A 25,613-nucleotide genomic window follows, 5' to 3' on the forward strand; every position below is an offset into this window, starting at 1 on the left:
TAAAACCCTAAAAAATGTTGAAGTTTGTTAGGTATGTTTGAATGCTCTGTAAATGTAGATTACATTGCTGTCTAAAGTTAAATTTGAATTCCATGTTAAGCCATAACATTTTTCTGTTTTGAGTTTTGTCTGATATATATGAAGGTTTCATAATCAGATTAAAAATGCTGAGAATGCTTACAGTAATTCTTTGGAGCATATTATATTTGCTTTAACAATCCAAACATTCTTAAAAGGTATAAGAGGATAGTTGTGCAGTTGTCTATCTTTTCCCACCTCTTCTTCATTGTATCGAACACATAGAAAAAAAGGGGGATTAGAAGTGCCTAATATACTATTTATTGAGCTCTAGTGACTATTACAACTTGCCCCTTGAGCTCTTTTAATGCTTTTTGATAGTACCAAAGGTCCCCAGATTACAGAACCATAAAAATAGTAACTAAATAATATTGCAACCAGAATTCATCTTGGATTCTGATATAGATACATCACCAAAAGAGGTTTATTTTAATGGGAATAAGTCTAGGGTTGGGTTATATACATGTTCGGCCTTTGATCCCATGTGTTTTCAATGTAATAGGCCACTTTTATGGGCCTAAACTATGGGTAATAAGGTTGCATACGGGATTAGTTGGTTTAGTTTCCATATTTATTTTTATTTTTGAAGTCTTTTGTTTTTAAATTGAACCGAATCCAAGCTGGTCTAACCAGTGGTTCAATTTAAGTGATTTTAGTAGTTTTCTTTTATTTGCTTTTAAGCGATGTACGTTGGGCTGGATTAAGACTCTATAAGTCTAGCCATGTTTTGAGTCTATTTCCTTTAGTATTTCAGTTTCCTAGTTAGTTTAGGTTACCTAATAGGTTCATGATTGGGTTAGGCCTTTCCTTTTCAGTGTTTGAGTCTATTTTTGAGTCTTTTATATAAGCTTGTAAGGGGACAAAGCATTGAACACGAATTTTTTTTTATAAATGAAAAGCTTTTTGTTGCTCTTCTCTTCTTCTCTATTGAAGATTTGTCTTGTGTTCGATCAAGGCTGAAGGAATCGGTGCTCGATTCGATTGACACCTTGCGGTGGGAAGCCCGGGTGGATCGTTTGAAGGAATCGGTGTTCGATCCGATTGACACATTTGTGGTGGTAAGCCCGAGTGGTTTGTTTTGGTTCTCTTTGCATATCCATTACTGGTCTACAGTTAAGCAATCTAATCTCAAGGTTTATTCATCATCAACAAGTTCAAATCCCCAAACCTTAGATTCCCCTTTTCCCCCTTTCTTTTCCAAGTTCTACATTCATCCCAGCCCTAAATCATCACCGGAATAATCAAACCTAATACCTAACCTCAAAACCCTAAATCCCATTAAACCCTAACCTTAGCCAATTTTCACCTGTTTGAACCCTAAACTGATTCACCTTTGGATAACAGATCCTGGTTTGGTTTCTAGTTTGACAATTCAAATCTAGGACTACATTAGATTCTTATCCAAGATTGAAAATCCGGATTGCACGCCAAACACATTTTCATTGGATTCTTTTGCCTGTTTGTATCATGTCTTCAATATGTCTTCAATGATTGAAGACTTCATTATTGATTTTCCCTGTGAGTTTGGAGATTCTCAGCTATTTTTATATTATAACGGTGGTGTTTGAGCCTACCTGTTTGTATGTTATTATTGTGGTTTTTTAACCTTTGGTTAAAAACTCATATTTGCGTATCTTAGGTCCGTACAAGCTTAAGAGGTCTCTCCATGGCAATCTCACTTGCTCATTCCACTTTCTGCAAGTCATCATTATTGTTTCATAGAGCTTGTGTCAGAAGCTACATCCTTACGCCTTTAGCTTCTGCCTCCACTTCATCTTCTGCTCACTCTGCAATTAAGCCCCAGCATCAGAAATGGAGACAACCTGTTGCATCTGTAGTAGAGATTGGCGGAGTCAAGATTGTGAAAGATGGTAAGATGTCCACCTTGCTAAGTATTGATTTTGTGGATCACTGTCTCACACTGCTTTGTTCAGAATGGTTGACATAAATAAGCTTGTGTCATCTAAATATTTTGAGCTCGTTTAAATTGTAATGATTGGTTCTGTAGATGTGGTGAGGGATGATCCCACAAACAACGTTCCAGATACAATATTTTCTAAACTGGGTATGCAACTTCATAGGAGGAATCACCACCCAATTGGTATTCTGAAGAACGCCATTTACAATTATTTTGACATCAATTACTCGGGAAAGTTTGAAAAATTTGATGATCTCTGCCCTATTGTTTCTGCAAAACAGGTATGTTGTGAAAGTAATTTCCTTTCTATAATCTATATTTTATACACATTTAAATGCCCTATCACTAGCTTGTATTTTTTGCATGTGGAGAGTCTTGGTTTTTAATTAGCTATTTCGATTGCATATTCTGTTTGTAGTCCAACCCCTCTACTTCCCCCATCTTGATGTTTTTTATATGCAGTTGGCTTTACTTGTTACTATATTCGAGATCTCGATTTTGATCCGGGTTTTGAAACCGAATTATTTCGGATTTTGGTGGTCAAATGGCCATATTTTTGTCCAAAACTTTAAGGAAACCCTAATTAAGCGTCTCTAAACATATGTAAACCTTGATATTGTAAAAAATAAAAACACACATCCAAAATGGTAGTTTGGCTTCGGATCCTATGTTGGTATTTTATCCTATATGTTTCGGTATCCTTGCTATCCAACCCCATTTAGTTGGGATAAGGCTGAGTTGTTGTTTAAGTATCCTTTCTCTTATATAACCTATTCTACACATAATTTAGTACTAGAAAACACAACATTAAATAAAAGCAATTGAAATATATATTAAGAATAAAGAAAAACCATTTAATAGTACACCATTGTCAAAAGTGTCACCATAGAGAATTAATGGGGATTGCGTATAAAGTATGTTTACTTTAAAGCATTAGATTGGAAAAGAGAACACCCAAAGTGGTAGTTTGGCTTTGAACCCTATGACATATGGTGACCATTAGATTGGACAAAAGAACACCCAAAGTGGTAATTTGGCTTTGAACCCTATGACATGTCATACTCTGCCTGAAGAATCTCTCAAAGTATATCGCAACAGCCCTATGGTGGAGAATTTGGCCAAATGATGCTTCAAATGATGAAGTGGATACTCCACAGTTGACCACCGAGTCTTGTTTCGGTAGGAAAATGAAGGACTTTGCAAAAAAAACTGAGGTTTTCTAGTAGTTCTTTAGTTCTCAGGCTAATGGGGGGCGGAGGCTCGAGAGTTTGCCGAAATGTGTCGAAATTTTGCCGAAGTGACTGAAATGACCGAATTTCGGCTGAAACGCCGAAATTTTGGTCAAGATTTAGTATATCTGCAGGGTCGATCCCTATTTCATTTCATTTCTTGAAACCAAAATATTTCGTGAGGTTTCAGCCATTTCACCCCAAAATTTTAACCATGTTTGTTAAGCTCAGTTTTAAGATAAATGAAAGTAGAATACAAAGATAATTGGTATTTAAAACTTCTTTACTTGATAATTGTTTGATGTGGAACCTGGGTCAAAATACACTTTTGGGTTCGCTTATGGGGCCACCCAAGTAACACACGGCTCAACAACTGAAAAGAATAGCAAAGCTGTAAATGATGTAAACAATGTAGGTTTTTTTGAGAAGAGACAAAAGGCTTTGGGAAAATTGGGGTATGCGTTATTAAGTACGGGTAGTTCTGGAATAGGACTAAAGTACGACAAACTAAGATAAAGAGTGAAGTGGGGGGTATTAATGGAAAGTGGGTAACAAAATTGATAGGTCGTGTGAGAGGAGGTTGTCTTAAACCTTGGATCAAAACAAAGAATAGCGGTGGTGTATTCCCTTGAGTTCAATCTGGTTTCCTGCATGGAGCTTCAAACGTCGGGAATCCTACGAGCAAGTTAGTGATCACCAGCGCCCCTGGGGAAGGAATTAATCCCCAGATCTTGAAGCTCACAGAACAGGAAACAAGAGAGATCGAGTGCTCTCTTTGTTCAGCCAAGATAACGACTTGGACCGGGTAACGACACAGAAACAGAAAATAGAAGAATGAAGAAGAAAAATAGGAAAGGAAGAGAAGATGAAGAAGGAGGAGAGAAAGATCTCACAGCGAAGGAGGGGGGAAGAGAATAGAGAGAGGGGGGAGAACGACAGTCAAACTACCTTAGGCCACGCAGGCTTCACTAAAACAAACCCATTTCATTCTTCAACTATGACGAGGGTTACAAACATATATAAACAGAAATAAATGACTCCTAAGAATAAAAACTAACTATCAACTAGGAAACTAACTCAATAGGGAAATTAAAGTAATTAGGAAACTTGAAATCCTACGTATCAAACTCTAACTAAAATTCCCAATTAAAAATTACAAAGAATCCCAAATACAATAAAATTCTATAATATCCTACTAGACCAAAACCCAAATTGGACCTAGTTCATCTCCATCTGGGCTCCCCAACGAGTTTGGGCCAATCCAAGGAAGTGCTCCTGCACCAATTCCCCCGATGTTGAGAAAAACTCGACCACGAGTTTTGTAGAATGATACAAATAAAAGCACACGAACAAGGGCTAGCTGCTCCTTGCCAGCAACCTGAACAAGGACTAAGATATGAAGCTTTGATGTTGCTGTGTCTTAAAATATGTGGGTTATATTGTTCATAGTTGTAATGCTAACTTTGCTTCTTGCAGAACTTTGATGATGTCTTGGTTCCTGATGATCATGTGAGCAGGAGCTACAATGATACATACTATATTGATCCTGAGACTGTCTTGAGGTGTCACACGAGTGCTCATCAGGCAGATATATTGACAGAAGGAAACACTCATTTCCTTGTAACTGGAGATGTTTATAGAAGGGATTCTATTGACTCAACTCATTATCCCGTATTCCATCAGGTTTTCATGCCTGATTCTATCAAGTAGCAACTAAGGTATTCTTTGGATGGTTTGCTTTTCTTTCTGTTTAGTGATGAATTTGTATCCTAACTGTGCAGATGGAAGGTGTTCGTGTATTTTCCCCTCATGAATGGGAGGCTTCTGGCATGGATGCCACATCTTACGCTGCTGCGGATCTAAAGAAATGCCTTGAGGGTTTGGCAAAACATTTATTTGGTAAACTTTGAGTGAAAACTTCTCATTCAAATATATACTTTATGCTGTTGTATTGGATTTTAATATTATATGTAACATACATAATTTTTTGAAGCATTTTGAACCAAAAATCTGTTGAAACTTGCAGGGGCTGTAGAAATGCGCTGGGTTGATTCTTATTTTCCATTCACTAATCCATCCTTTGAACTAGAAATAAATTTTCAGGTCTATTGTCGAACCTTGTCACCTGTACATTAATAGCATAATCAACAACAGATTCGTTGTTGTCAATGGCTCAATGCTAATATTGCATTTACTTATCATTTTAGAAGCTTGGTTTACTGTTCTCATGTTTGCTGTTGGGGCTTAAATGTGCTATTACCTGTTGGTATGTTTCTGTGCTATCAAAAGTTATGGTTGTCAAAAAATGTAGATCTTTGTTCCTTTTCTATAAAGCACAATCATCCCTCCCCTCCCCCCCCCCCCCCCCGCGAAAAAAAAATGCGAACTCGCTTTTTTTTTTTTTTTTTCTTTTTCTTTTCCTTTTAGGGAACCAATGGACATGCTGTCATGCTGAGAATGCACAATCAGTGTTAAATCCTGGCCCGTTAATCTACCTTAAAAGGGTGTTGGTCATGGGTTGACTATTACGGTTCAGGTGTCTAGATCAGAGATGTAAGCTGAGTAAAAAAAAAATAAAAACTAAAAAGTCAGCTGCATTAAGCCATGGTAAATTTGCATTTTTGTCCACCTTCACGTTGATCATTAACCAGAGCGTACTTGGAACAGTTCTAATAGTTCAATCAATAGAGTTAGATCTTTTGACATTTGGATCATCTGGGTACAACAAAACAACAAACTCAGCCTTATCCCAACTTAATGGGTCGGCTACATGGATCTAAACAAAACAAAGTAGGGAAAACTGAGGAAAAAAGGGGAATGAAGAGATGGAGAAAAGTGGGATGGTAAATGAGATGAGAAAAGAAAAAGGAAAATGACAGATGAAAGATGGAAAATAAAAAGGAAAATGAAAGATTAAAGATTAAAGTAAGAGGAAAGATGCACAGCCCAGATTTGGATCATCTGGGTGTTATGTAGTCTTTTGACATATATATATATTTTTTTCCCAGGTAAAATCTGTGTTTTCTCCATTTTTTAAAACCCTCTATCAAAATTGGTTTTGCTTTCATCTATGGTAGCCTGCACCAAGGTTCAAGAACTCGTCTTGACTCGGTGTCTCGACCAAGTTGAGACAACCGCGATCTTGAGATCTTGGCGAGATGGTGTAATTTTTATTTATATATTTTTTGTTTCAATTTGATGTTTCGGTGGGCAAATGGCCATGGTTGGCTCCAAAACTTTAAGGGAAGTTTTTTTTAGGCTTACATATTTAAATCTTCAAATTGTAAAAAAAACACCCAATTTGGTGTTTTGGATTTGCACCCTTGGTTGGTAGTAAACGTCGAATCCTTAATGTAATATTGCTTATTCTACACATTGTTTGAGTGCTATGAGACATAATTGTCAAGTAAAACAAGTAAATTATGCAATAATGGATGAAGACACATAATATTGAATAATTATTTAAGAAATAGTTAAAGACTTAAAGTTTCTATTACAAAGTACAATGAAGTGAATAATGTATATTACTGATTACATAGACCACCAACCCAAGTACAATGAACAATACATAAGTCATAGACACCCTAGTCTTCCACGCCCCAACAATACAATACTTTGATTATGTAACTGCCTAATGTTATGAACTATGACGTGCTGGATTGAGTTCACTCATGGTCCAATGGAGCCGACGTGTATTGTCTTCTGTCTGCATGACATATGAATGCCATGTCATGGTGTTCGAGAAGAAATGAGAGTAGTCCTCCACAGCTGCCCTGTAGATGGTAGCAATCGATCTCTTCTTAGTGATGTGGCAACCCCCAGTAGTCCCCCAGTACTGTATCCTAGTAGTATTGAGTGATGATGTGGCAAAAAAAATCAAGATCTAGGCTTTACCCCCCTTCTGTAGGTCCAAACCCACGAAACTGTCGAGTTTTCTTCGAAATTTCGAGAATGCATCAAGACCCTGTTTATTTATAAGGTGGTTTGTACCATTTCAGCAGGACGGTACAAAGTGTACCAAAATCTCGCCGAAATTTCAGTCGAGTTTATCAAAACCATGCAGAATTGAGATCTTGATCAGGTTGAGATCCTTAAATTTTCTGTAATCTTGCCGAGATCTCGCGAGATTGGGATCTCGGCAAGTTTTAGAACTATGGCCTGTACACCTTGGGGGTGGGTTACAACTTACAAGGGGGAGGGGAGGAACACAGGGGAGCACATATAATGCAAAGGGTGAAGGAGGGATTCATTCCTAGGTTTTGTCTACGATAATAAAAGGCCTTAGAAATTGAGCTAGTTCAGTTGTCATCATGTTCACCTTGTATTATAGACCACTTGCTGATGAGACTATCTGGGTCTTGCAATTATAATGTATTTGCTGCATCAAACAATAGAAGATTTTATCTTATTTTCATATTTTTATGGTTTCTCCAAAGGATGTTCCATTCTTGTTCTTTTCCTCCTCATTTTTCTCTTTCTTCCCTACCAAAAGGTTTTCTACTGGGCAACCAAATTGTTTGTAAAATTTATTGCTAGATCTGTTATCTAGTTGAATTTGTCAAAAATAACAAGGGTTACAAACTACAGTTTTGAAGTAATTGGTTGTGAACAGCATTTAAGAATGTTATAGTGTTGTATGTTTGGCAGATTTCTTTTTGTTATGTATTAGGCCAGTCTTTTAGGTGTCAGGTATCGGGAAGCTGGTTTTATATATGTCCCGGAGAAATATCAGAGAGACACTAAGAAACGCGAGATATGCATGAATATGCTTATGATACATGCAAAACTAGTGTTTTTAAGCATCGTATTGTAAATAACAAATAATGATATCCAACCAATGTCAAGTTACCTCTTTCTTTGTGTTATCTATGTGATTCAAATCTTCATTGGTGAATGCAATATGAAATTTACTAATAAGTGATAAGAAGCAATTAAGCAAGAAGACTTGAAAAGAAAAATCGATGTGATTCAAATCTTCATTGGCAAGTGCAAATTTTTGGTTGTTTAAAGCACTTCTCCTAGGTTGTTTTTGAGTGTAGATGGGATTCACTTAGGTGCCAAAAACAATCAGAGTAGGAAGAAGTTTTCTTTCAAACACTAGAATTTTCAGGTTTGGTAGCCTGTGTATCGATTGTATTGATACCATATTAGCCTGTATTGGTTTGATACAGTTCCATGCATAAATATCTTTTTGTATCGGTTCTGTATCGTAGTGACATGGCCAATCTCGATATGTATAAGACCCTTCCGGTCAATACATATCGAGACTTGACAACATGCCAGTCTTATGTGAAATCACCATTTATTGAAGTTATTGGAATAAGGTAGGTCATGCACATCTTCCAGTCGAACTTCTAATACTTGTCTCACATGGATTTGGTCTCGTAGAACTTTTTCACTTGTTGTTGAACATCTTGACCAATACTAATGTTGGAAGCTATTTCAGGAGAAATGGCTGGAGGTTCTGGGTTGTGGGGTGATGGAGCAGGAGATATTAAAGAGAAGTGGTAAAATTAATAATGTTGCTTGGGCTTTTGGACTTGGGTTGGAGCGGCTTGCAATGGTTTTATTTGAGATACCGGACATTCGGCTTTTCTGGTTGACCGATGAGCGGTTTACCTCCCAAGTATTTCATGAATTCATCAAAAGCATTTTTATTCCTTCTCCGTTCTGCTCCCCATTTAGTATTTTTATAATTAATATATAATTCTACGGATAATTGAAATCCCAAAGCTTTAATACACTGTAACTCACCTGATTGTGAGCTTCTTTCTTGCAGTTTTCTGAAGGTCAGCTCGGGGTCAAGTTCAAGCCATTTTCCAAGGTATGGGTTACGTATATCCTTCCTCATGGATAATGATAACAATTATTGTTGTACAAGTAGTATATGTCTCATGATTTACATCCAAAAATGTTTTACGGAGGCACTTCTGCGGGTGATTGCTACCGGAAACAGAACTGAGTAGTAAACTTGATTTAATTTCTTGTTTATGTAGAGGATTACATCCTTCAAAAGGACTGAACTTCAGTGGTTAACAAATTATAGTAGTTGTATTTATGGTTTTGTTCAAGTGCACTGAAGCCTTGTGGCATCATCCTGTTTTACCATTACACACTAGCAACTTATGATAATTTTCTTTTGCAGTTTCCTCCTTGTTACAAAGACTTGAGTTTCTGGATCAATGACTCCTTCACTGAGAACAATTTGTGTGAAGTTGTCAGAGGAGTTGCTGGGGATCTTGTGGAGGAGGTATGTATTAAGCCTTTTGAGTTTTGACTGCTAAATTGTCTGCTGTAGTGCTGTTGGACATTTTTCCTTTTCTTTTTGGTCATCAATCTCCAATTTATTTTTACTGTCCAAAATGGAAGCCTTATACTTCTAACAAGTAATAGATTGCCAACCCAAAGACTGTACATGCTTGATATTTCGGAAAATTGCAAGTAGAAGTAGATATGGCGTCGTCAAATTAATGTATCTTGCTGGCTGAGAGATCATCCATTCCTTATTTTCATCTTTTTCTTTTCCAGCCATTTCCTGATAACAGAGGGAGTCTACTGGAGATATCATATGATATCGCTAGTACTGGAGTATGCACTTGTTAATCAAATAAACGACCACAGTGGTTGCCTTGGCTGAAAGATGATTCTGAAAAGATTGATACACATTGCATAGTATCCATAAAATGCCACTGTTTGCTTTCAACCTCACCATGTTGTCAAGGATAGTGATGATTATCACTTGACAAGGATTCTCTTTCAAACACTTACAACATCGCCTCAAGAGTCTGTCATTACCAACTTTAGTTGGTTAACATGCTTCACTTCTGTTGGAACTGGCATGATATTTATGTGACTTTCATAAAATTCAGTACTTTCAAACATTAGCCAGCTATAAGCAGAACCTTATGTTTTTAATACAACGATTACTAAAACTTTGGTGGAAGTGGAAGACTCGAAGTATTTTGAGTTAGAAACCAGGTATGGATCGATTCAAACAAGGAACAAAGAGTAAGAGCTGGGAAGAGAGGAGAAGAGAAGAAGAGAAGAAGAGTAGAGAGAACCGTGGGGAGAGAGAATTGACTCCTCTCCCCTATATTGTTCATTAACCATTAAAGGGAAATTACATATGCTTCCCTAGGGAGGTAAAAGGTAAAAATTAAAATTACAATTCAACATAACATTACGTAGAACCAGTGACCAAAGTACCCCTATTACATAAATTCTAATATTTTGCCCACCTTTGCCAAAGTTCAGGATTTCAAATTATAAATACTAGTTTGGAATCCTTTCTCTTCATTTACTTAAATTTCATTAATAAACTTATACGGTTATGCCATGCATTTAGGATGTAGTAGCCAAATGTAAGATTCACTAATCTTTGAAGTGACCAAAATGACCCTGTTCTATAGATGGACAATATTAATCTAGAAGGATCCTGATAAAGATCATACCAGTTTAGGAATGGTTGCTGATGTATTAACACATTTCTCAACTTAACTTACTACTCATAATGTATTAACAGTACCATAGAGATTGTAATAGGATCTGATCAAGATTGGTTTGTCCTAAGAAGGGCAAGTCAATGTGCTATACTGTTAAGAGGACCAGATTTAGAACTCGATGCTTGGATGAGTTAGTCATCCCAAGCACATCTTTATTTATAATCATAATGAAGGATGAAACAATTGTACATTAGCAATGTGAGACTAAACCACATGTACAAAATAAATAAAATAACAAAAGAAAGAGGACCAGAATACCCCCACGGTATTCTGACCATATAGCTAACACTCCCCCTCAAGTTGGTGCATATATATCATGCATGCCCAACTTGACTAAGATAGGATGAAACAGCTTGCTACGCAGCCTCTTAGTGAACACATCAGCCAGTTGATCAGTGGACTTCACAAAGGGAACACAAATGAGGCCGGCTTCAAGCTTCTCCTTGATGAAATGACGGTCAACCTCCACGTGTTTAGTACGATTATGTTGGACAGGGTTATGAGCAATGCTCAAGCATCATAGGAAGATGGACAACAACACCAATATTCTGCAATAATCCTCTAAGCCACAGAAGTTCACAAATTCCTTGTGCCATTGCGCGGAACTCGGCTTTAGCACTAGACCTTGCCACAACATTCTGCTTTTTGCTACGCCATGTAACAAGGATCCCACCCACAAGGAACAGTAGCCAGAGATAGATTTCCTGTGAGGAGAACCAGCCCATTCGGCATCAGTATAGGCTTCAATCTTCAAGTGACCATTGGGAGATAGAAGGATTCCCTTTCCCAGAGCAGACTTCAAATACCTCAAAATACGACGGACTGCATCCATATGAGAGGAATAGGGATCATGCATGAACTGACTCACCAAACTTACAAGCAACTGCAATGTCAGGGCGTGTGTGAGAAAGGTAGATTAGTTTGCCCACTAACCGCTGATAAGCACCCTTGTCAACAGGCTCACCCTCTTTCTCCCTAAGTTTTGTAGTAACTTCCATAGGAGTATCTAAAGGATGACAGCCAAGTAGCCCTGTCTCAGTCAATAGATCAAGGACATATTTTCTTTGAGAAAGAAAGATGCACTTTGAAGATCGAGCAACTTCTATCCCTAGAAAATATTTTAGGGGACCAAGATCTTTGACCTCAAACTCACGGCCAAGAAGAATTTTCAAATCCCTGATTGCAGCATCATCATTACCCGTGACCACAATATCATCCACATAGACTATGAGAAGAGTAACCTTGTTACTAAGCCGTCTGATAAACAAAGTGTGATCAGCATTGCTCTGCTTGTAACCTGCTGAAATCATAGCCTTATGAAATTTGCCAAACCAGGCCCTAGGTGACTGCTTCAAACCATAAAGGGCACGCTTCAATTTACAAACCCTGCCCTTAGTCCTGTCATCAGAAAAACCTGGTGGAATGTCCATATATACCTCCTCCTCAAGCTCTCCATGGAGGAAGGCATTTTTGACATCTAACTGCTAAAGATCCCACCCAAGATTTGCAGCACAAGATAATAACACCCTGACGGTGTTGAGCTTTGCCATTGGTGCAAAGGTCTCCTGATAGTCAACTCCATAAGTCTGAGTGAACCCCTTTGCAACCAGACGTGCCTTATACCTATCCACCGAGCCATCAGCTTTTTGTTTAACCACAAAGACCCATCTACATCCCACTGATTTTTTCCCGGGAGGAAGAGCCACAAGATCCCACGTATTATTTTTGTGTAGTGCTCTCATTTCTTTCAACATTGCTGCCTTCCACTTTCCATCTGTAGATGCTTCCTGCCAATTTCTAGGAATCGAGATAGAGGAAAGAGAAGATACAAATGCACGAAAAGAGGGAGAAAGAGAGTTATAAGAAACAAAATGAGATATGGGATGTAAAGTGCAAGTCCTATTACCTTTGCGAAGTACAATAGGTAGGTCGGAAGGAGATGGATTACCAGGAGATGTAGAATCTGTGTCTGGAGCCGGCAATTGGATGGGTACTGGTGCTACAGTAGGATGCAACTAACCTCTGGTGGATCTGCCCCTTGTATAGGTGATCATGTTGGAGTTGTCAATTCTCTTCTAAAATGCACCAATAGTTCTCTGGACTGGAGTCAGCTCCCCCTGAATAGGAATATTAACAACACTATTTTCTATGGTGTCCCCTTGTAATAGATTCCCATTAGGTGAGGGAGGAACAGCCAGAGGTTGTTGGGCAGTCTCCAAAGTAGGATGGGCAGCAGCCGTGGGTGGTAAAGGGGGCTGGACAGCAGTCGAGGGTGGTAAAGATGGCTGGGCAGCAGCCAGAGGCACCTCAGGTAAAGGAATTTCGAAAGCCACATCTTCACCAGCACTCTCCCCCTGAAGAGGTGGCGAAGAATAATAAGAAATGGACTCATGGAAAATAACATCCATACTAACCACGGTACGGCGGGAAGGGGGATGGTAGCATTTATAGCCTTTCTGGGTTGGAGAATAACCCAAGAAAATACAACGGAGCCCCTGAGGTTCAAGTTTGCCTGGAGATTTGGTATCTCTAGCATAACACACACAACCAAACACCTTGGGAGGCACAATAAAGGAGGAATTACCAATCAAAATATCAGAGGGGCTACGGGAGTTAAGTACCCTAGAGGGCAGCCTATTGATGAGATAGGCCACCGTAAGAACCTCATCCCCCCAATATTGAGACGGGACATTTTTCACAAACATCAAAGCTCTGGCCATTTCTAACAAGTGGCGGTTTTTCCTTTCTGCCACACCATTTTGGGCAGGGGTACCAACACAACTAGTTTGATGAATGATTCCATGGTCAGCCAAATATTTTTGAAATTGTGATTCTTTATACTCTGTCCCATTATCACTTCTCAATATTTTGAGAGTAGCCTGGAACTGAGTTTGGACCATTTTATGAAAGTGCTGAAAACATAAAAAAACCTGATTTTTTGTGTGCAAAAGGTACACCCATGTGTTCCTAGAATGACAATCAATGAAAGAGACAAACTACTGATGACCAGAAATAGAGGGTTTACGAGTAGGGCCCCAAACATCAGAGTGCACTAATTGAAAGCAAGAAGAACTCCTTTTATTTAAAATAGGATAATTTGAACGTGTCTGTTTGGCCAGAACACACGCCTCATAAAAAAAGTCATCCTTAGTACGAAGGGTGACCAAACTAGGAAATAAATGTGCTAAAATTCCTAAAGGGGGGTGACCTAACCTAGAGTGCCACTGGTAGAGTTCAGAAGAGACCATGGAGTTCTGGTGTAGTGGAGAAGGCAATGGTGGTGGAGAGAAGCGACCATCATCAAACAGGTACAGGCCACCGTGCACTTTACCCAATCCAATCGTCCTCCCAGAGTCCAGATCCTGAAACACACAATGAGAAGGAAAGAAAGTGACTTTGCAGTTAAGATAACGAGTAATACTACTAATGGAAAGAAGGTTAGTAGTAAAATTAGGAATATGCAAAACAGAAGTTAATGGAAGAGAGGAAGTGCAGTTGATGATTCCTTTTCCAGATATAGAAGAAAGGGAACCATCAGCTACCTTGACCTTGTCTTTCCCAGAAGTGGGAGAATATCTATGAAACAAACCAGAGGAACCGGTCATATGATCTGTAGCCCCAAAATCTATGATCCAAGGATGTGAAGCTACAAAAGCACAATGACCCCCAAATGGAATACCTGATTGGGCAAAGTGGGACCCTGAAGTAGCAGAAGAATTGGCAGTAGCTGATGTAGTAGAGGCAGCAGCAGCGGAAGACCTCAGCATACGAAGGAGTGCCTGTAGATCATCCTGGGATAGACTAGGGTCAGTAGTAAGGGCCGCAGTATCAGTCTCAGTTTGATGGGCCTTGGTCTTAGCCTTTATCTTGGTCTTGGCAGCCCTTTTAGCTTCAATGTCAGCCGGTTTCCTATGAAGTTTCCAGCACTTCTCCTTGGTGTGGTAAGGTTTGTGACAGTACTCACAAACAACAGACCCAGTAGTAGAATCACCAAGAGAAGCAGTGCCACTAGGTGCAGGAATGGCAGGGGCAGCAGCCTGGAGTGCCGATTTGTCAGTAACAGGAGGATGCAACATGGCAGCCCGACGGTTCTCTTCAGAGGATACCAAGGCATAAGATTGTTCAAGTGTGGGAAAAGGTTTATGGCCCAATACTTGAACACGAATCTGATCATACTCCACATTTAAGCCAGCCAGAAAATCGTAGACCCTAATCTTGTCCACATGCTTCTTATAGGAGGCAACATCAGTAGCTGTACTCGGGTGAAAGTCGGAGAAATGGTCCAGTTGTTGCCAAAGGCTGCGCAAGGTAGCATAATATTTGGAGACTGTCAACTCTCCCTGAGTAGTGTGAAGGACCTTCTTCCTGATTTCATAGACCTAGGCATCATTGCCAAGCTGTCCATAAGTCTCCTTGCAAGCAGCCCAAATTTCCGCGGCTGTGTCAAGGAGAAGAAAATTGTGCTGTAGCTTTGTAGTCATAGAACCGATCAGATAGGCCATAAGAACTCCATTGTTGGCAAGCCACTTGTCCTGAGCAGCTCCAACCTCAGTAGGCATAGCAGTGGTTCCCCTAATATGACCAGTAAGGCCACGGCCTACAATGGGAAGGAGGCAGACCTAGACCAAAGCAGGTAATTTGTGCCATCCAACTTGATTGGATTAGGGGAAAAAGTAAGGTAATCTGGTTTGCTGTTTGCATCACCCACAGAAGTAGCAGTCGAATCCACAGAGTCACCCATGACGACAGTGAAGAATTCTAAATCGCAGATAAGGGCTGTTGTGAAGAGAAACCCAAGAAAATCTTCACGATAAGGGCTGCAACAATGATGAAAGCCTTCTAATAATGAAGGAATAAATATCTCCAAAAATCAGCAATACCAGACAGAGGAAACCTTGAGATCGATTTTTGCAGGGTTTTGAACAAAACCCTGAAAGTGCTGAAATCGATAAGAGGAGAAGATGCCCAACCAGTGAGTGGATTGAGGCTGAAATTGCAGTCGAATCAGTCTAGGCCAGAGGAGAATCACTCCTCAAAAATTCAGAATCAATTGATAAATAAAACCCCAATGTCGACTATTGTCAGGGTTTTGAAAAACCCTGAAATCTTGAAAAAATATTGACCTTGAGAGGCTGCGGGTGCTGGAATAATAAATTGCTGCAAGTCTGGAGCTCCAATATAGTGAACAAATCCCTTGTTGTATAGAGGGTTTCTGTCCAACGAAGGCTGAAGTCTTCAATATTCGCAGCAAAGAGAGAGCAGCACCCAATCGATCAAATCTTCATATCATGGGATGAGGTAAAGGAGGGCAGCAGCTGGATCAATTGATCACCTCATCAGTGCTGCCCTATGGGACAGAGAAGAACAAAACGAAACAAAGGGAAGAAGAGAAGAAAAGAAGAAAAGAGAAGAGAAAGGGAGAAAGATCGAGAATTAGAGAAGGAAGGAGATCATGAATTGCAATCTGAGTTCTAATCCAGCTTTGATACCATGTTAAGAGGACCAGATTTAGAACTCGATGCTTGGATGAATTAGTCATCCCAAGCACATCTTTATTTATAATCATAATGAAGGATGAAACAATTGTACATTAGCAATGTGGGACTAAACCACATGTACAAAATAAATAAAATAACAAAAGAAAGAGGACCAGAATACCCCCACGGTATTCTGGCCATATAGCTAACATATACACATCAACATTCCTCCATGCTCATTAACCTTCTGAATGATGAAAAAATGTTTCTGTGCCAACAAGATGATGGGATCAAGAAGTGATCCGTTCGTTGTCATGTTAGTTTAAGGAGGGTTAGTTTATGTACCAGACACTTGTGGTGGGGTCCATTGAGCCAACAACATGTCCAATATGTCCCCAGCATATCTGCACAAGAATGAAGGTTAAAATAAGATCTGATCAGGACAGTGCTGGTCTATAGGGGGTTTGTGATGCAGATAAGTCACCTAGAGGGCTTAGTTTAGTGGAAATAAGCCTTGGGTTGGATTATGTATGCACTGGGCCTTTGATTCTCCTTATATTTTCTTTGAAATGAGCCACTTTAATGGGCCTAAAATGTGGGTACAAGGTAGGAATAAGGTATTAGGCTTAGTAGTAGCTTATTTTCATTCCTAGTTCAAGTAGGAAGAGTTAGTTATTAGTTGTGTTTTTTTATTTCAGCAACATTGTAATACTCCTATTCATACTAGGAGTTGGTTTTCAGTTTCATGGTTTGATTAGGAGTTTATATTTCAGTCTATATAAGCAATGTAAGGCTGTAGAGCCAGATATGATTTGATTAATTGAAGTTATTGAGTGCTGTTTAGCCTTAACAATCTGTGGGAGACAGAGTGGGTGGGATTCCCTAGACCTGAGATAGGTTTTCTTCTTCTTCTTTCTCTGTTCTACCGCCAGTTCCTGCTTGAGTTTGCATTCTGGTTTTAATCTATAGTTGCTGTTGTTATTTATTTATTTATATTTTTTTTTTATCCCGAATATTATCTGGGACCCATGGAAAGAAAACTCGGTCGAAACCAACCGAAACCACCGAGATATCTCGGTTTTGCAAGAAGCCTAGACGTGATATGGGTTTAGTTTAAAAAGTCACTAGTTTCGACCAGTTTCGACAGGTTTCGACCTGTTTCAACCAAAGCAACCCATATTTTGCTAGTTTCGACACTCATGCCCATCGAAACTTGAGGAGACCTGGCTCGAAACTAGGACAGACAATTATTTAATGCCAGAAACCAGGATAGACACTTATTTATGCTTAATATCATTTACTTAAGATATTATTCATAAATAAGCAACTACCCCCCTATTTGAATCCGATAAAAATAGTTAAAAAATCAAATTCCAAAAGGAAAAAAGTCAACCCCCCAGTTCAAGAACAAAAATTGGATTTTTGGTGGTAGGTGCAATTTTCAACTTTTAAATGCTAGGATTTTCCTCAAATCTAAAAATTCCATAAATCTTAATATGGTAAAACATTGCTAAAAACCAAAAGTGCGGTAAAATATTCATTTGTTTTGATGTCCAAAAAAATATTTTCATTCAGAGTGATTTTGACAGCATCCGCACACACCAAATTAAGTTTGATCAGTACATAACTCCTTCAATATAAATCAGATTTAAGCAATCTTGGACTTGTTGGAAAGCTTTAAAGCTAAGGTTAAGACACAATTTGATGCAAAAGTTAAGGTTCTTCACACGGGCACTGGTATAGAATATATGGACAACTCCTTCCATCTTATCTTGCTGATTAGGGTATCATACACCAAACCAGTTGTGTTAATACCCTTGCTCAGAATGGTGTGGTACTGTGGTGGAACGCAAGAATCGTCACCTGTTCGAAGTGGCCCGTTCCCTCGTGTTTGAGTTGCATGTCCTTGTTCAGTATTGGAGTGAGGCTTTCCTCATTGTTGCTTATCTCATTAATGGGATGCCTACCTAGGTTTTGGATTTCCGTTCTCCACTTGATGTGCTATAGGGTTCGTCTTCCTTCATCGTTCCCTCAAAGGTCTTTGGTCGCGTTTGCTTTCCTAGAAATCATCGTCTCCATGGCAAACTTGATCCCTGGGGTCTCAAGTGCACTTTTATTGGATGTTTTTTTTCATTAGTCTGAGGCCTATTACTCTTTGTCGCCACCTCTTCAGGGGGAGAGTGCTATACCTAGTGAAGATGTGCCCGATGGTTGTCCTCTTGACGGTCCGATGTTTCAAGACGATTTGTTTGTTGAGACATCTATTGAGACAAAGACTCTTTCCATTTAGGGGAAGCCTAGACTACGGGAGCTAGATCACTGTAGGTGTATGATCGGTCTCGAAGAAAGCAAGTAGATACCACCACCACCACTGTGCCTACTCTACCCAGTCAATCACCATCCTCTGATCTAGGATCCACTCTGTCAGGTAATTCATTTCCTCCTAGTGATTATGATTCTTCTCTTGATTTACCTATTGCTGTCCGAAAGGGAAGAAGGACTTGCACTCAACACCCTATTTCACATGTTGTGTCATACTACTCCTTCCTATCGTGTTTTGTGTCTTCCTTGTCTTTAGTTTCCATGCCTCAGAATTGGCAGGAGGCTATGACACTATGGCAGACTCATGATGGAAAGCTGCTATGATTGAAGAAATGAAGATGCTTGGGAAAAATGACACTTGGAAGTTAGTATCTCTTCCTTTAAATAAGAAACCTGTGGATTGCAAATGGGTGTTCACAGTTAAATAGAATATGGATGGAACAGTAGACAGATATAAGTCAAGCTTGTTGCCAGAGGATTCACCCAGACCTATGGGATTGATTACCAGAAGACCTTTGCTCCGGTTGCGAAAACGAATACTATTTGAGTTATCCTTTCGTGTGCAGTTAACTTTAGATGGGAACTGCAACAACTTGATGTCAATAACGCCTTTCTTCATGGTGAGCTTGAGGAGGAGGTGTATGTAGAGATTCCTCATGGTTTTTCCTACAAGAAAACTCTAGGGAAAGTTTGCAGGCTGAAACGAGCGTTGTACAGACTGAAACAATCACCCAGAGCTTGGTTTGGACGGTTCCATAAGGCTATGGTGCCCGTGGGATACAAACAAAGTCATGTTGATCACACATTGTTCATCAAGCGATCAGGTGATCACATTACCATACTTATAATATAGGGAAATTATCAGTGCCACCCCCTGAGGTTTGCCAATATTTTAAGGCACCCACACAAAGTATGGAACTTATCAGCAGCTCCCTTGATTTAGAAAAAAAATTACACCCACACCCCCTACCCTTAGTCAAGGGCTGTTAAGTAGTGATGCCATCCGGTTAATTTTTTTAAAAGACAATTCTGCCCTTCTTAGTGTATGAAGTACCTATTCTACACTTTCAAATAAAAGAACCAAACACATACCTTCTTCCTCAACTGAATACCTTAACTGGAGAGAAACACTCTAGTACCCTTTGCACTAAGGCGACCCTGCATTCCGGCTACCAAAGAAGCGGCGTCAACCGACGGAAGGTCGAGAAGTCCCCGAAATTGTTTATTTGAAATTTCCATTCTTTTTTCTGCATCATTTTAAGTTTTCATTTTTACAGACCCCGTCCCTTTGGCTCGTACAAGCAATCACAGGAGAGCTATCAATTCGTCTTCACTGCTAGAGATGTAACCATCAAAAGCTTATAATTTTTCTCGGACATTAAAATCCTTGGATAGGTCAACTGTCTTCAGGTTTTTCTGGATTTTGTTTGGCATCCCCGTTGGAGAATCATAGAACTCCCATGGCAGCGGTGGACTATTGTATTTGAGGTTGTTTCTGGGAAGCTGGGAAGCAGAGGTTAGATAAAATGGAACTTAATGGGCCAACTCGGAAACAAAACTAGATCTATGATCACACTGTGCAGCTTGGATGCGGCCAGATAAGATATCTTCTACCTGAAGATGCTAGAGTACCAATGAAGGTTTGAATCACAAATCTTCAAGCCGTAGAGGTGGGAATCAGGGTTAATTTAAGGATTTTGATTTACCCAGAGAAGAAAGAGAAGTGAAAGTAATTAACCTAACAAAAAACAAAAGCCCTGGGACTTTACATTGTTGTCTTCTTCCAATAAGACAATAACCCAAACCTAACAGTGTTCTCTACTACTAAAGTGTCCTCCTGTCACAGATCCCCCAACTCCTCAAATCTAAACAGCCAACACTACCAAGTCTGAAACTCCATTAAGGCCACAGTGTAACCACTAGCCACCAACACCACTCATGGATGTTAAAACCGATTAAATTATTTCCTAATCCCTTTGTATCTGAAAATATCTTAAGAGCACTCTGAGTCTGCACTCTTAAAGATTGATTAATTACCTTCGCATAAGGAAGACGAAACAGTGTATCGATATGCGTAGCCTGGTCAATTTTGGAATTCTGGAAATACTTTGATAGACCCCAAAATTGTTTATTTGAAATTTCCATTCCTTCTTCTCCTTCTTCCCATCTTCTCTTCTTCCTGAGTTTCTTAAATCTTCTTCACCATACTCTGTTTTCCAGTGGTAGTAACAACCTCATGTTTGAGGACGATCTCCCTCACCTATTCTCCTTTCTCCCTAAGGTTTTGGGTGGGAGTTACTCATTCCCAGGCAACGCTAACCCTAGGTCCTTAATCGCTGAATCCAAACCTGTTGTGAGAACCTAATCAAGTTTTAGATCAGATTTAAGGTTTACAGCCAAGTTCTGTTTGCAGACAAAATATTGTTTTATTCCCTGAACTTTTGGACCTGTTGCTGAATGCTTCTAAGAGTTTTGGAAGTGAAAATCTTCAGCCTGAAGTTTCAGATCGTTTGCTATTCAAACAAGGGGGCCTTGTTGCAGGGGGCAGGGGTTGAAGAAGGGAGACGAAGAACAGTAAATGGGTCCCACTTTTATGAACCATAAAAAATAAATAAAGAATGGTAATGGAAGAAAGAGAAGAGAAGTTTATGGGTTTCCACCTGTTTCCTGAATAGCGTACAAGGAGTGGGCTGGGTTTTTATGTTTTAGTGTAATGGGTAATTTACTAAAATGCATTTCAGAAGTCATCACCGTTAAAAAATGTGTAATGGTTGATATTTCGATACTGTGTGGGTGCCTTAAAATATTGGCAAACCTCGGGGGGGGTGGCGTTGATAATTTCCCCATTGATGACATTGTTGTCATTGGGAGTGACCCTACTGAGATATCTCAACTGAAGGCCTATTTGGGAAAGGAGTTTGAGATTAAAGATTGGGAAAGCTCCGATACTTCCTTGGTATTGAAGTTGCTCACTCACAAGGAATTTTTCTCTCTCAAAGAAAATACACTCTTGATCTCTTATCTGAGATCGGGAAGCTAGGATGCAAGCCGATAGATACACCTATCGAGGCTAACGCTCACCTCAAGACCAAGGATAGTGAATCGGTTGATAGAGACAGATATCAGAGATTGGTTGGGCGATTTATTTATCTCTCGCATACACAGCCAGACATAGCTTATAATGTGAGTTTGGTTGGTTAGTACATGCATGATCCCTTTTTCACACACTTGGAGGCTGTATTCCGTATCTTGTGGTACTTGAAGTCTGCTCTAGGATAAGGTGTGCTTTTCTCTCCTCATGATCACATGCGCGTTGAGGCTTTTTCAAATGCGGATTGGGTAGGTTCACCTGATGATAGGAGGTTCACAACTGGTTATTGTAACTTCATTGGTGGCAATCTTGTTACTTGGCGTAGCAAGAAACAAGTTGTGGTTGTTAGGTCTAGTGCAGAGGCTGAGTTTCGTGCTATAGCCCGTATCTGTGAACTATTGTGGTTTCGGAGTCTTCTATACGACCTTGGTATTTTTGTTCGGCTACCAATGATGCTGTATTGCAATAGTAAATCAGCAATTAGCATTGCTCACAACCTAGTTCAGCATGATAGGACGAAGCGTGTGGAGTTTGATTGTCATTTCATCAAGGAAAAGTTGGATCAGGCTGTTATTTGTGTTCCCTTTGTTAAGTCTGGTGACCAGCTAGCTGATGTTCTTACCAAGGGTCTTAGTAGTAAGGTATTTCATCCTATTGTGTGCAAGTTGGGCATGTGTGTTATCTATGCAACAACTTGGGGGGGGGGGGAGTGTTGTAATATGGGTACAAGGGTAGATTTGTCCTTGAGGGCATTACTGTACTTGTACTCATTCTATTTTATTACAAATAAAGCATGGCTGCTGTTACATGGACACAAGCCATTATTCCCCGAATCTCATCATAGATATACTTTAGAATACATGCAAAATATCTTTTTGAAGCGTAGTACCACCTTAAATAAATAGTAAGTAGTTTCAACCATAGGGCATTATGTAGTTGGACCAAATATCCACCTCGTGTCAAACATATTTAATTCTAAAGAAGAAATATTGTGACCTTTGTTTCTCTTTCTTTCTTTGTTATTTATTTGTGTACAGAATTTGGGTACATCGAGATGCGTGGAATCACATGCATGTGAAAAAAAAGGGGGTTGAAGTCAATCAGAACCCCACAGTCCTACTCCCACCCTTCCTCTGTGAGAGACCGAGTGCGCTTCCACTGAAACCCTCTATGGCGACTTCCTCTGTGAGATCTGTGAGCTGGTGACTATGATCCCACTGGCAGCGACCCAAGTGGTGCTCTGGTGGCGGTGGCGGTGGCAATGGCCGCTGCTGGTGTCTTCTTCCTTTTTTTTCCCCTCCTTTTCTTCCTCCTTCCTCCTCCGCCTCTGTTTTTGGTTTCTGTTTTGCAGGGGATATTGAGGGTATCGATGATACCGACTGTATTGGTACACCATATCGCCATATCGGTACCGTATTAGTTGATACATCAGTACTGTATCGTCTCGTGACCTTCCAATACTGATATGTATCGACCGATACCATATGATACGATAAAATACTGTAAACCTTGTCTCCATACACCTGTAGCACTTGCCTATGGCAAGACAGGCACAAGGGTTGTATTATGACATGGCTGATTTTTCCTTTTCTGCTGATGACATTGTGATTTTTCCTCCGCTGGTACATTTATGTGATAGGAGGTGGGCCACATGGAGGAATTATTATTATTATTTATGAGAGATATCAGAAAGGTTTTATAGAAAAAAGAAAGAGAAGTACAAGTTATAAAATACAATAAGAACACCAAGGGAAGGCAAACAGCCTAAACAACAAAGAAGGGCTATGTGATAGGATACAAGCCAAAATATAAAGAATCCCTACCTACTGCTACCCTAATCAAATCATTGACAATAGTATTTGCATAACTCATCCTCCAAGAAAAAGGAAAGTTGCCTGACACTATAAGACTCCTCTCCTTATGAGATTCAGAAAGCACCATCCCCCTCCCCCCAACACATGAAATTGAGAGTTCAGATCTGCTACCCACATGGGGACAGGTGGGGACAGATCTGAACCCCTCCATGGGGGTGTGGGATCTGCCTCTGGGGTGTGGGACCCATGCCCCATGGAGGCGTAAGATCTGTCCCCACCCGTCCCCATGTGGGTAGCTGATCCAGATTCTGAAATTCAAGCCAGTGCACAACCACCGGGGAGTCTCCTTCCATAATCATATCGATCTGTCCATTATTTTAAGCTATTTCCAGGCCCTTGCATAATTGCCTTAAGCTCTGCTCTTGAGGGTTGTTATAGGCTTGTTGTTTGTTGCAACCACAGCCTTGCCTGTGTCCCATGGCTGCTCAGAATTGGATGACTTATTATTGTAATCTCCCGGTTGTTGGCCTTTAAATGGAAAGCTATCAAGCTGCTGTTCAGCCTTGAGTGTTAATGGATGACTTAATATAACTCAAAGACATCTTGCGTTCCTACCTTCTCATGTACAAGGTGCTTTAGGACACTAATAAGCCTTGCAGTGCCTTAGGTATTAAGTTTCAGGAAGCTCACTATGTTCATACAATCCTAAAAATTTCGTAGCATAGTCGTTAACAGGTCAACACTGGGAGAAGAGTGACCGGTTGTAGTCATGTGGGAGGAACTGAGCCGTCAGGACTTCAGTACCTTGATTGTGGATTTTGTTTGATCCTTTCATTTTTGTCTCGCTTGCTTCCTTTCAGCAATTCTTTGCACCTAGCAGTCTAGCACCAACAATATCAAAGCCAGTTGTTGAACCAACTAGCCCTCCTCAGGGATCCACCTCCTTAAAATGAAATGGTTCAGGTTTTGCATGATCAAGAGATGGCCTTAGTTGGCAGAGATGCCATACAGGCCCCTGGGGATACCATCTGTCAAGGAGCCTTGAAATTTGCTGCTACCGTAGATAATTCATGATAGTATGCTTCTTTGGGGTTGGTCTCTGTGACAATATGTTAACCACTTAACCTCCAGTACCATACACATTTGAACTCCTTTTACCTCCACGCCTGGCGTATATAATGGGACATGTAAACAGTATTCTTTCAACAATTGAGGGTTACCAATTGATATTGTTCTCTTTCTTCCTATTTGCAACATTTTTCTGTCTAATTCTTTTAAGTGATTGTTCAATTTATACTGTTACTATTTGTTTTTCTTATTAGCGAGACTGATTTTTTTCCCTTTCTCGGGTCTAAGTAAAATGTTTGTGGGTTTTTTATTTAAACAAGAAGCCATGTATACTGTCAGGTGAAATTGATTGACAATTTTACCAACAAGAAAGGAATGACAAGTCATTGCTATAGGATAGCATATCGGTCAATGGAACGCTCACTTACAGATGAGGAGATTAATCAGTTGCAGGTATTTGGAGAACTTGCATCTCTTTAAAGTTTTATTAGGAAAATAATGACATGGTAACCAGTAATTTGTCTTGTACTTTTTGTGGTTGCAGTGGAATGTAAGAGAATTGGTGCAGAGCAAGTTGGCTGTTGTTCTGAGATAGATTTGTGGAAAAAAAAACAAAAAACTGAAAGCTGTAATTTTGTTGTGTAGATCCCGTATTTTTTTGTTATTGGGCAAGAGAATGGTAACCGGTAGTATAACCCCTGCACTAGCATGGTTCCCAATGAAAATACGCACAAAGGCATTGATTTTATGAAAGAAATGGATAAATTCACTACTCTAATTTTATTTCAGGCATTGGAGTCTTGACTTTTTTTCTTGTTTTCTTTGGCACTTAAAACGAGATGTTAATATGTTCTAGGGGAAATATCATCCCCCTCCCCACTAAGTCTCCTTGATATCATCTCAATCCTCAAGTTTTAATCGTTAAAAAACGTCATTCAGTGATGTTATGGGCATGTCCAATTTTTCTAAAATCCTAGATTACCTTTAATATAATATACTATAAGTTTTATTTTATCCTCTTCAATTCCAAAATCCTTTCTCATCTTTTTCCCCCAAAAACCCCTTTCTCACCCGTCCCAACCTTGCAACATCGCCCCTCTACGCTTTTAGGGAT

At 39.7% G+C, this 25,613-nt stretch overlaps 1 protein-coding gene across 1 annotated transcript; it reads left to right on the forward strand.

Annotated features, from left to right (window-relative positions):
• The first annotated feature begins 1,691 nt into the window (after window positions 1-1,691).
• On the forward strand, window positions 1,692-25,098 carry LOC122647330 (phenylalanine--tRNA ligase, chloroplastic/mitochondrial-like). Its single transcript, XM_043840752.1, has 10 exons — window positions 1,692-1,949; window positions 2,087-2,277; window positions 4,702-4,908; window positions 5,007-5,124; window positions 5,252-5,328; window positions 8,672-8,851; window positions 9,005-9,049; window positions 9,371-9,475; window positions 24,839-24,952; window positions 25,044-25,098. Exons 1-10 carry the CDS (start codon window positions 1,745-1,747, stop codon window positions 25,092-25,094), a joined length of 1,293 nt encoding a protein of 430 aa, XP_043696687.1. The 5' UTR covers window positions 1,692-1,744; the 3' UTR covers window positions 25,095-25,098.
• Window positions 25,099-25,613: the final 515 nt, after the last annotated feature.

This window comes from Telopea speciosissima, unplaced genomic scaffold, assembly GCF_018873765.1.
Source record: "Telopea speciosissima isolate NSW1024214 ecotype Mountain lineage unplaced genomic scaffold, Tspe_v1 Tspe_v1.0025, whole genome shotgun sequence".
NCBI lineage: Eukaryota > Viridiplantae > Streptophyta > Magnoliopsida > Proteales > Proteaceae > Telopea > Telopea speciosissima.